The sequence below is a fragment of the Sitophilus oryzae genome, unplaced genomic scaffold (assembly GCF_002938485.1).
Source record: "Sitophilus oryzae breed Bouriz unplaced genomic scaffold, Soryzae_2.0 scaffold_1809_pilon_pilon, whole genome shotgun sequence".
In the NCBI taxonomy this organism is placed as follows: domain Eukaryota; kingdom Metazoa; phylum Arthropoda; class Insecta; order Coleoptera; family Curculionidae; genus Sitophilus; species Sitophilus oryzae.
The window spans coordinates 276,468-288,943 of NW_022146512.1; the positions used below are offsets into that span (position 1 = coordinate 276,468).

Below are 12,476 nucleotides of genomic sequence, written 5' to 3' on the forward strand. Positions count from 1 at the left end.
TGGGAAATTTTTATTTTTTTAAATTAATTATCAATTTTTCTGCAAAAAAATGATTATAAAACAGTTTCTGTTGAACTTTTGGCACAAAAACTTTCAAATTTATAATGCCAGTCTAATAACTATTTAGTCAACATGTTTAATTTATGTCAATGATGACTGGTATTGATAATTTCGATTACATATATCTCGAAAACCAATACACGTAGCAATTTTTACCAAGATACGTTTTTTACGTAAAAAACGTCGTAAATGTATAGATATTTAAACTCAAATTTTTTTACTTAGTAGTTTTATACAGGTACGGACGAAAAGTTATCATTCTTCAAACCAGTTAAAAATATGTAAGTGGTGCCCCCTACTAGTAGGAGTCATATTGACAGCAAAATCAAATTTCCCTTGTCAAAAAACTCCCAGACACCAATTTTTATCCAAAATATTGACGTTACTGCAGAAATTATTTGGAAAAATTCGAAGTAAAAATGAAAATTCTACACCCTGTATCTCCGAAACTGAGCATTTTAGGACATATATATATACGAATTTTTTACTTACTTTTGTCTGCAGAATATACTGCCGAAGTTTCCGGAATACAATTCGGACCACCCTGTATATAATTTTAAAGAAGTTTTATTTCAAAAAATACAATTTAAAAACTTCTAATTCCTTATTCCAATCTGTTCCAATATTTTTATAATAAAGGCACGAGTGCTCTTAAAACTTTTCGAGCACTCTGTGTATTTTATATTAAAGCCCAGTTTTAAGTTACATTAGTCTTCTACATATGTAAGCAAAAGTTTTGTTCATTGTTTTTCAATCAATTAGTTTTTATTTCCAAAAAAATAAACATATTTTATAACTTAATTAAATCTTTATTGCTAATTTAAGCTAATTTGCTAAACGTGACAACACTGTATTCACTGATTAAAGTGATTAAATGTGTTTGTTTAGTCTATGGTGCGCTGATAAAACAATTAAAACAAAGAAAAGAAAAAGATGCACAGGTGCATAGCACGTGCGATAGTGGAAATCTGGTGTAAATAAGTAAATGCCTAAACTAATTTATTAGTTATTTGAGAGTGATTTACGTTCCCGTTTAAAATTTGATATGTACCTGGTTTTCTTTGATGTTCAGTGGTAAGTACCGACTAACAATATACGTTTGAATTAATATTATATTAATAATTTAGCTAGAATCATACAATTGTGTTGGTATCTGTTCATGGTATCTGTTGGTATGTACTTTTTGTTCAAAGCGTTATTACTCTAAAATGTTTATTTTTGGTAATGATTGGAAAAACGTCACATTTTTACAAATATTTGTAAACACCTTGTATACATCTTTATACACCCTATTTTCAGGTAGTAGTAGTAGAATCATCTGAACTTTTTTTGGTGGTCTTTTATATTTTTTCAGAAAAATGGAATGTAACAAAATGTCACTTTTCAAAATATCTCATATTTGTAACTGTATTTGTAATCAGGGCCAGATATAGGAATTTATTATAGTGGGGCCCAAATAAAAAGTAATGTAGAATTATGCTTTTTAGAGCGCCATTTTTAACCCAAAAGCTGCCAAAGCCAAAAGCCTTACCAAAAGCCTAATATTTAACCTAATTTATAGATTTTAAGTGGGGGCTTGGCCCTATGCCCCCCCCCCTCTTTATCCGCCACTGTTTTTAATTTCTCGCACATTTATTCTCTCACCAAAATTTGGATTTTCACATAAAGACACCTGCTCCATCTTTCCAGAGATCTTTCTAAAATATTTTTAGCCTTAAGCTACATTCTAAATCAATTCGCTGGCCGAGTCGTACTTTGGCACGCAAGCTTATCTTATGTACTTCAGTGTACTCATTCACAACAAAATTCGACGCCAGAGTGCAAGTTGAAGTTGGATTGAAAGCTTGCAAGCTGCAAACTTCCACTTCAGCACGGAATTTTCGTTTGACAATTATGACAAATTTGACATTTAAATTTTAATAATTATTTTGTTTGTGTCGTTGTTACAAGCCATTTTCCTGTGAAAAGTAAATAATTATTAAAAGAAAAATGAGTGAAGGACGCTATTCTTATTTTATTAGGACTTGTGGCTTTGCTGTTAAAAAAAACGGCAATTATTTTTGCAGCTCAATAATTAGCTTGACCGAAAACCAAGGGGTTTACCAAAACCCAAAAAATGGGGTGTCCGACCCATATTAATGGCGAGAAAAAGTTTTGGGTGCTTGAGACACATTTTAGAAAAAAATCATCAATAAATGACGTTTTGTTTCCATTTTCTAAACATAAAACTTGGAAAACTTAATTAACAACTGTCCCGGATTTTGACTCTTCCAAAATCAAAACCAACAACTAACCTAAAAAATGTCAGGAGAACGTTTAAACACGCATGCGCAAAATTCGAATTGAAATTTGTTGTGAATGGTTAATTTCGTGCCGACTTTAACGTCGAAGTGCCACTCGGCCAGCGAATTGATTTCGAATGTAGCTTTACAGTGTTGCCGCATCGTTCAAAAAGTGGTAGCATCTTTCTTATTTTAAATGTGGAACACCTAGTATATAATTACATTTTTGGGAACTACTTTCATATCTTATAATTTTGCTACTATACTAACTTATACCTATCTCTAATAGTTTTTAAGATAATAAATAAAATATGTGTAAAATTGACAAAAACATGATCGTGAATTGGTAAAATCATGAATTGAACATTTTTAAAGTTGAAATTTGGGTTATAAGTTAACGAAAGTCGATATATTCGATCTGTCTAAATAAACCAATTGTATATTACATAGAGAGAGCAAAAATATTATTTATTTCCGTTTGTTCTAAAACTACTCAAATCTTTGATATTTTAAATTCAACCCTATGAATATTATTCAAAAAATCGAAAAACTAATAAAATTGCTTTCCAACCAGGGGCGGATACAGAAATTTATTTTAGGGGGGGCCCAAATAAAAAATAATGCAAAATATGCCTTTTAGGGCGCCACTTTTAACCCAAAAGCCTAATATTTAACCCAATTTACAGATTTTAGGGGGGGGGGCGGGCCCCATGGGCCCCTCCTCTGTATCCGCCACTGTTTTCAACGATAAATCATATTCCTATACCGGTAAATCTTCCGGTTTCTTAATAGTCTACGAGCTAGCAACGTTTTCGAGAAAGTATTGTCAAGGTGTATTACTGGTTGCATAACTGCGTACTGCTGGATAGTCGCGGCTTGCATTGAGGAACCTGGCGCATTCGCCAGAAAGTAAAGAAAATTATAGAATTCTTTAGAAAAATCTAGAAACAACCGCCAGGGGGTATATAAGGCCCGCGCTTTGACAGTTGGAAGTTTTGAAGTTTAAAAGTTTAAAGTTTGAAGTCTAAAGTCTGAAGATAGTCTGAAGTTTGAAAATACCGCGAAATACCGTTAGAGTAATAGTAGTTGCATAAGTTGTGTTGTAAATAGTATAAGTTGTGTGTACAGAGTGAAACAAATAAATTCGTTAAGTATTTTATCGTGAGTTTAAATAGTGGACCCACGGAATCCGTAACAATTGGTGTCGGAAGTGCGATTCAAGAGGATTTTAAGAAGAAATTAAGTGGATTGGAAGATTTTTAGTACCGAATCAGAGTATTTTTATGGTTGGTACAAGGGAGCAATCGAAGAAAATGGAAGAAGTAAGCAAATTATTGGGCGATTTTATGGAGAATATGAGAAGCAGAAGAAAGCAGAAGAAAAAGAAGTAGAAAAATTACGCCGCCAAGAAGAACAGGACCGGCTTGACAAAATTTTTGAAGATTTGAAAATTCAACGACAACAAGAAAAACAAGAAGAACAAGAAAGACTACGTAAAGATAAGGAAGAGGAAAAATTACAACGACAACAAGAAAAACAAGAACAGGACCGGCAAGACAAAATTTTCGAAGATTTGAAAATTCAACGACAACAAGACAAACAAGAAGAACAGGACCGGCTTGAGAAAATTCTCGAAGATTTCAAAGTTCAACGAGAGCACGACAAACAAGAAGAACAGGACCGGCTTCAGAAAATTCTTGAAAATCAAGAAATTAGACAAGAACGGTTGGAGAAAATTGTTGAAGATTTAGAAGTGCGTCGCCAGAAAGAAAAATTAGAAGATCAAAACCGATTTAAGAAGAACTTTGAAGAACTGAAAAAAAGGCAAGACATCCACCTTCAAGAAGCCGTAGAAGATCTTGAGGAACGCCTTCAGCAGAAAATGGAAAAATTAGAGATGGACCTACAGAAGACCAAGGTACAAGTAAAGACACCTGGCGTTCATGGAACTGCGAACCTCAAGGCCCCGACCTACGATGGACAAACCACCTGGACGATGTACCACCGCCAGTTTGAAGCAGCCGCCGCTGCCAACGGATGGACTGACCAGGAGAAAGCAGCGGCACTTGTCATCGCGCTGCGTGGCCCTGCCCTGGAACTGTTGCAAACTATTCCTGCAGCCCAACAGCAGGAATACCAAACTTTGGTCGCTGCACTGGACAGAAGATATGGCGACCAACATCGACGCCAACTTTACCAGGCACAGATCAAGACACGCCTGCAGAGGTCCGGAGAGAGTCTGCAGGAATTTGAAGCAGACTTACGTCGGCTGGTACACCTAGCGTATCCTGAAGCACCGGAAGGATTTAGGGAGGAACTCGCTGCTCAGCGCTTTATCAGCGGGCGCCATCGTCAGGGCGCTGGAAATAGAAGCTGCATTTAGCGCCATTCCTAAACCGAAGATAGGCTCGGTAACGGTTGAGGAACAGCCAAAGAGTTCTCACATACGTTTGGAGGAGATGTTTAATAAACTATGTGAATTACTAGTGAACAAGAGAGTCAACAACACCCAGACAGAGAACCAAAGAAGATTCCAGGATATGAGGTGCTATGGATGCGGCAGGAATGGCCACATCAAACGAGATTGTCGCATCCAAATGCGATTCCATTCACCATCCAGAGAATATCGGCACATCGGAAGATCCCAGGACATAAGTTGCTATAGATGTGGCAGGAATGGCCACATCAAATGCGATTCCGTTTACCATCGAGAGAACATAGGCACCAGAAAATCAACACTAATGAGCGAGTATTGGCTGAAGAAAACAGAGCCCCTAGGATGTTTTCCGTTAGGAGTCTAGGAAAAACCGCTGACAGTTTGGTGATCAACGGGAAGGTCAATGGTAGAAGAATTCGAATGACTGTGGACACAGGCGCTATGGTATCGTTGGTGCGGACTAACTCAGGGCAAGGATTGAAGATGATGCCTCTTAGAAGAAGAGTATATTTACGTACAGTTACGGGGGAAATGGCCGTTGTACGGGGAGAGGCTTTCATGGAATTGGAGTTAGGGAATTTGAAGTTTCGGCATAGCGTTTTAGTGGCAGACATTGAAGATGATTTTATCATGGGTATGGATGTGATCAGTCAACATGGTTTTTCGTTTGATCACCATAGAAACATCCTGAAAATCGGAAATGAGGAATTTTCTGTATCTAAAGAGAAGAGACCAGGAAATATGGAAGAAAGATCATCGAAAATTGTGATGATACCTGGTGATACCAAGAAGACTGTGTTCGGGAAACTAGAGAAAACCGCTGGGTGCCGTGTAGGACGGGTACAAATTATCGACAACGACCTAGATCGACGACGAGCTACCTTGGACAAGAAAATGAAACATCGCGAAAGCACTATCAGAATAAGGAATTTTAAGCTTAGAACTGACGAACCATGGACGACGATACAATTGAGGAAAGATCAAATGGAAGATCCAGACATCGGAGCAATACTACGGCTCAAGGAAGGTAACGGCGAGAGACCACCGTGGCAGGATATTGCCGACAGAGGGCTGGTTTTCAAAGCTCTCTGGGCTCAGTGGAATTCACTGATGATTGAGAATGGATTGTTAAAGCGCACGTGGGAAAGTGCGGATGGCAGGACAGTAACAACTCAGTTACTGGTACCAAGGAAGAAAGTTACCCAGGTATTGAAAGAAATTCACGGTGGTAGAACTGGAGCCCACAGCCCACCTTGGGGTAAACAAGACCTTGAGCAAGCTGAGAGATCGCTTTTACTGGGTGGATTATTGCGAAGATGTCAAGAAATGGTGTCGACAATGTAAAATTTGTGCAGCCAGCCAAGGACCAAGCACTCGATCTAGAGGAAAAATGGAACAAGATAACGTTGGACTGTCGTTCGAAAGAATCGTTAGGAAGGAAAGATTATTGGGAATTCATAAGGCCGTGAGAAGTAAGATTACGCTAGCCAGTGACCGGATGAAAGCTCGTTACGACCTCAGAGCTAATTCTACGGGATTTCAACAGGACGATAGGGTATGGTTGTATAACCCACAGCGCAAGAAAGGAAGGTCCCCAAAGTTAACTCCAGCATGGGAAGGTCCTTATACAGTCATCAAGAGGATAAATGATGTTGTGTACCGGATTCAACGCAGCCCTAGAAGTAAGATGAAAGTAGTTCATCTGGATCGATTGAAGAGATACCAGACAGGAAACCTTGATCGGGACGATCAAATTTGACAGGGGGCAATGTCAAGGTGTATTACTGGTTGCATAACTGCGTACTGCTGGATAGTCGCGGCTTGCATTGAGGAACCTGGCGCATTCGCCAGAAAGTAAAGAAAATTATAGAATTCTTTAGAAAAATCTAGAAACAACCGCCAGGGGGTATATAAGGCCCACAACTTTGACAGTTGGAAGTTTTGAAGTTTAAAAGTTTAAAGTTTGAAGTCTAAAGTCTGAAGATAGTCTGAAGTTTGAAAATACCGCGAAATACCGTTAGAGTAATAGTAGTTGCATAAGTTGTGTTGTAAATAGTATAAGTTGTGTGTACAGAGTGAAACAAATAAATTCGTTAAGTATTTTATCGTGAGTTTAAATAGTGGACCCACGGAATCCGTAACAGTATTTTAAGACGTCTGGCTCTTTGATATATCTTTTACTATGCTCTCTGGAACAGCATGCGGCCCATCTGGCTGCCGATACCCGTTGCGTTCACTACTGCGCATCGGTAGAATTCTATATGTATATATATCGTATCCTATATTTTTTGTTAATTTAGTCGTATAAATTCTAGTATTGAATATAAATCGAACATGTCTCCATAGCGTAGTGCGTAGAGTTTCCGACCACGAACTGATGATTCAGAGTTCGAATCCGGGTCAGGTCACGTTTACCGGCAGCCGCATGCTGTTTTATGCTGTTCTAGAGTGCATAGTAAAAGATATATCAAAGAACCAGACGTCTTAAAATATTTGTTTTTCCGACGTTGCTAGCTCTCGTACTACTAATTGATACTTCAAAGTTTCAATATTTGTCATGGCAACGATTTTTTCAACGAAACAATTATAATAGAATCATTATCTTTTAAATGGTTTTACTGAAGAAACCAGAAGGTTTGGGTATAGGAACATGATATCGTTGAAAAGCAATTTTATTTGGGTTTTAATTTTTTAAATAACATTCATAGGGTTGAATTAAAAATAAAAAAGATTTATGTAATTTTGTAACCAACGGAAATATTTTTTTTCTGGCCTCCCTGTTTGATATCCGATAATTTGATTTAGACAGAATGGATATGCCGACATTCCTTAACCTATAAACCAAATTTCAGCTTCCTATATGCCGAATTTATGATTTCTTCTTCTTTTTCTTTCTCAGCCTGGTTCCATCCAGTGTTGGATATAGGCCTCTTCTAGGTTTTTCCATGCTTCGCGATCTCTAGCCACTTCCCGCCACTGCCCTGACGTCATCGACCCATCTCTTTTTTGGTCAGCCCACACTTGTTATTCCCCTAGGTCTCTAACAACATCTATTAATTTTATTTTTTGACGTATATGGGAGTTCCGTATTTTATCCTTAATGGTGACTCCCAACATAATTCTTTCCATGGCTTTTTGTGCTACTCGTAGTTCTGCTGTTCTGGGATTACCCTAAAAATAATAATAAATGTTAATAAAATAATTGCCATGTCTCTAAGCCATACGTAAGCACAGGTAGAATGCAGCTGTCGTAAGCCTTTTCTTTAAGTTGATGGGTACCTTTTTATCCTTGAAAATATCGCTCATATTTCCAAATGCTACCCATGCCAAATGGATCCTGCGTTTGGTCTCCGTATTTTGGTTCTCCTTACCCAGCTTGAAATAATAATTGCCATGTCTCTAAGCCATACGTAAGCACAGGTAGAATGCAGCTGTCGTAAGCCTTTATTTTTTAAGTTGATGGGTACCTTTTTATCCTTGAAAATATCGCTCATATTTCCAAATGCTACCCATGCCAAATGGATCCTGCGTTTGGTCTTGCTTGATTAATGACCTAAATATAATATTCTATATATATATATATATATATATATATATATATATATATATATATATATATATATATATATATATATATATATATATATATAATATATATATATATATATATATATATATATATATATATATATATATATATATATATATATATATATATATATATATATATATATATATATATATATATATATATATATATATATATATTGCAATCCCTGCAAATGCTGGATCCCGCAATTCCTCTGTGATTCCATGGGATTTACCGTGCGTGGGATCTGCGGGATCGACACTAGGGATTCCCCTTACGGCAGCCATTAAAAATAAGTGAAACAAACAGGTTAGTTATTAGATTTCTTTCCAGCGTAACGTGAAAGTGAAGAAAAGCGTTTAACTAGTACTTGTGGACAATTTCGTTAAATAAACTGCCGAACATAATTATCGGGACAAGCAAAATTTTAGGGTAAATTTAAGTTGAATATCTCTTGAACTAAAGAGATTTTGGGATGCGGTTTGGACCAGGTTTTAGATGCATTTATTGTGATTAAGATACTATGTGATTTTCGAAAATATATTTAGCGAATTCTCGTATACAGGGTGTTTTATAAGAGTATGAAAATTTGGTTAAGAATCTTTTTACCAAATTTACAGTTTTAAAAATCTAAATTTTTACCAAGTACGACTAATCTGTATTAAAATTAGAAAAAACAATTTGATCGGTTTTTTGTTTTATGGAAAATACGGCGTTTTTCGAAAAATATGCATTTTTAGTCATACGATGGTTCTAAATGGTACTAACTTTGAACAGCTGGTTCCAAAAAAAATGAATACGACTCATTTTTTCGAATATTTGAGCAGTGTGACATTGAATAAAACAACTTTGCTTTTGATAAAGTAGCAAATAAACTTTTCAGAATGTCAGCATGACATGAGTTGAGAAATGGAGGATTGGTATCATAGAATATACTGCCCGAAATAATAAAAATATGTTTTAAATCGTATTCAATTTTATTGGAACCAGCTGTACATTCTGCATATGCCAAAAAATTATTGATATAGAGTGTATCTAAAAGCAGATAACTAACACAAATTGAAAAAAAAATTAATTTTTAATTTTATTAATTAAAAAAAATTAAGTATAAAATAAGTAGATAAATTATAATAAAATTTAAGTTTATTTAATATTAAATATATGTTTTGAACACCCTGTATACATCGGACCAAATTTCTGTTCAGCTAGTTTAAGATACACGCTATATCAGTATATTGTGGGCCTATGCAAAATGTACCACGCCTTTTGTACCATTTAGGACCAAATGTATGACTATAAATGCATATTTTTCGAAAAAAAACTCGTATTTTCCTTAAAACAAAAAATAAAAAAAAAACTTTTATTAGTTATTTTACATAGTAAAAATTTCGATTTTTCAAAAATTGTAAATTTTCGGTAAAAAAAATTCTTGACCAAATTTGTACACTATTATAAAACGCTCTGTATACGAGAATTCGCTAAATATATTTTCGAAAACCACATAGCATCTTAATCACAATCGATGCGTCTAAAACCTGGTCCAAACCTCATCCCAAAATCGGAGAGAGAAAAGAAGAGCATTTATTGTTTACAATCCCGCAATTTTGCGGATCCGCGGGATTGATTGCTTTAATCCCGCAGGTTTGCGGGATTGAGATTTTGGTGCGGGATTGCATTTCCTAGTTAGTATATTATCCGGCGACGACAGTTTTTAGAAGAGCCAATTAACTTCTTTTAGTAAAAAAAGCAACTTTCTAGAGCAAGTCGTTACTTCAGTAGAGACGACACAGATAAACATTAGCATTTTATATATGTAGATAACGCCTTATTAGAGATTGTTTAAATTTATTTTCAGACAACATGGACAAAAAAGTAATCGTAGTACGACAGGAACCAATTGTCATCAAAAATATACAAAATTGGGATTATAATTTCACAGTTAATGAATCTTTTCCAGAAAAACATGTGGTAAGAAATAATATACAAGGGTTTTCTTTTATATTTTCCATATAGAGGTAGAAAAAAACAGTAGATAACTTTTGCCTTGTATAGATTAGTTTTTTAAAAGAATTATATTATTTTGTTAAAATTATTATTTTTTAGAAAAGTCAAATAATTTAAAGTATACGTTAAGAGTTTATTTTGATTTACTACTGGACTTGAGTTGGTTTTTAAAAAATAAAATTTGGATACCGATTATAATATCATAGCTTATAATATGGCGTTAAATTTAATTCCGATATTACAAAGTTCTCTGTTATATTCTACTACTCTGTTCTTGTTTAAGAGTATGACAGTAGACGAATTTAAGCCAGCTACCAAAGTAATAAATCGGGACCGTAGTTCAAGCTGTCAACGAACTCTGTTGTCAGGATCTTCAAGTAGTAATGGGTAAGTCTATATTGTTAAAATGTATTGACAATAATTTATAGTCTATTACGTGGTGTTATATCTTTGTATATTGCAAAAAATTATATTTTTGCATTTATCTAAATTCTTCATTCTTCTTCATTCTTAGGCAGTTAAACCAATCCTGTTGTTTACTGTAAAATCAGCAAGCAAATTGACATAGGAATAATTATCTCCTTTAAGAGTCTATTACGCTGTTCTGTTCGGGTTGCTCTCAGAGGTAGGGTAAAGTGGGTGTGTGTCCGAAGGAAATATATATTATATTTCAGAAATCTCCCTAATGCTTAGCCCGATCCTGTCGTGTTAAGCCACACCCAAAATTCCAAACACACGTGCTTGGATTAAGGTTTGATTAAGGTTTGCAGAGCTGCAGCATTTGTCATAAAATAGCGAGCAATTTATTATAAAACTATATAAATTATATATCACTGTAATCACAAAACTTCAATCTGTTTCCATATTGTAACGGAATTTAAATTATGTCTTTATTTTCGAGAAAATTTAGTCCAAACATATAGGGAATATTTTGTTGATGTTTGGCTATAAAAGTCTTAAAAATAAAGAAGTTGTCTAAAAATGTGCTACAATACATATATTATGGATATAGTATAATAAGTTTAACTTCCTTCTTCATTTGTGTAAAAATACCTAGCCAGTTTTACATAAAACGTTAAATGCCGAACGCTTATTTTGCTACTTTTTCGGACTAGTGAAATGGACTCTTAAGTAGCCAATCTTGGGTGAATTTGCTTACATTAACTAACCGTTGTTTTTCCGCCTTTTCCTTATTGCACAAGCGAACAAAATGCAAAACAGAACTGTATTTCGGGAGGCTATTTCTACTTGGAAAAAATGTGCCGAAGTGAGTGCGTCACTCAGTTCTTTATATATAAAACTGTACTAATTAAAATTGCGTGTGTGTGCAGACTCAATACAGGTTAAACTGCGCAAGCTGGCCTGCACTCTATACATTTATACAAGGAGGGTCTTAAATAAGTGTCTAAAATAATGATAAAAATAATCTGTCTGTTTTACTGCCTACCCTTACACGATTGTAATGGGTAGAATTAATATTTTCACAAATTGGTATGTGCACTAAAAAAATTTGTTTCTGCATGACTCAAATTATACTCAATACAGTTGTAAAAACGACATATTGATAAATAGTATTCCTCCTATGGTGATGTTGTTATATATGATACATATATGTAAAAAAGTGTAATGAATACAACAAATGTAACAATCTGGAAATTTGTTACATTTACCCATATCTGATGAGCACCCACGAGGTTTCATAAAAGTCGGCGCCCCTGATCTTACAGATATACAGGGTGAGTCTTAAATAAGTGCAAATATTTTCAGGGCTGGTAGATCTCGATAAAAGAAATATATTTTCTATTTACCATTTTCAGATAAGTCCAAAATAACAGAGTTATTTAAGTTTAAAAATTAAAAAAAAATGATTTTTTTTTAATTTTGAGAGCCACCGGATTTTTTCTGTATTTGCATCCCTTTTATTGCCGTAACCATAGAGTAAAGCCGTAACTATGGTAATATCTGAGATTAAGGAATTAGACCGTGGGAAAATTTGCGGTGAACAGGCAGTTCTAAAAAGTTTTCGAAAAATATACAGGGAAATTTAAAAGAAAATGCACGATTTTTAACATCTTTTTTAGCGAAAAAAAATTTCATAGACGTG

At 34.9% G+C, this 12,476-nt stretch overlaps 1 protein-coding gene across 2 annotated transcripts in view; it reads left to right on the forward strand.

Annotated features, from left to right (window-relative positions):
- The first annotated feature begins 889 nt into the window (after window positions 1–889).
- LOC115883100 overlaps window positions 890–12,476 on the forward strand; it is a 51,014-nt gene continuing 39,427 nt past the window's right edge. The window contains exons 1-3 of one of the 2 annotated variants that reach the window (XM_030901393.1): window positions 890–1,134; window positions 10,224–10,336; window positions 10,656–10,759. In XM_030901393.1, coding sequence (XP_030757253.1) covers window positions 1,125–1,134; window positions 10,224–10,336; window positions 10,656–10,759 — 227 coding nt within the window. In that variant the 5' untranslated portion in view covers window positions 890–1,124. The other variant, XM_030901394.1, reaches the window with a different exon arrangement.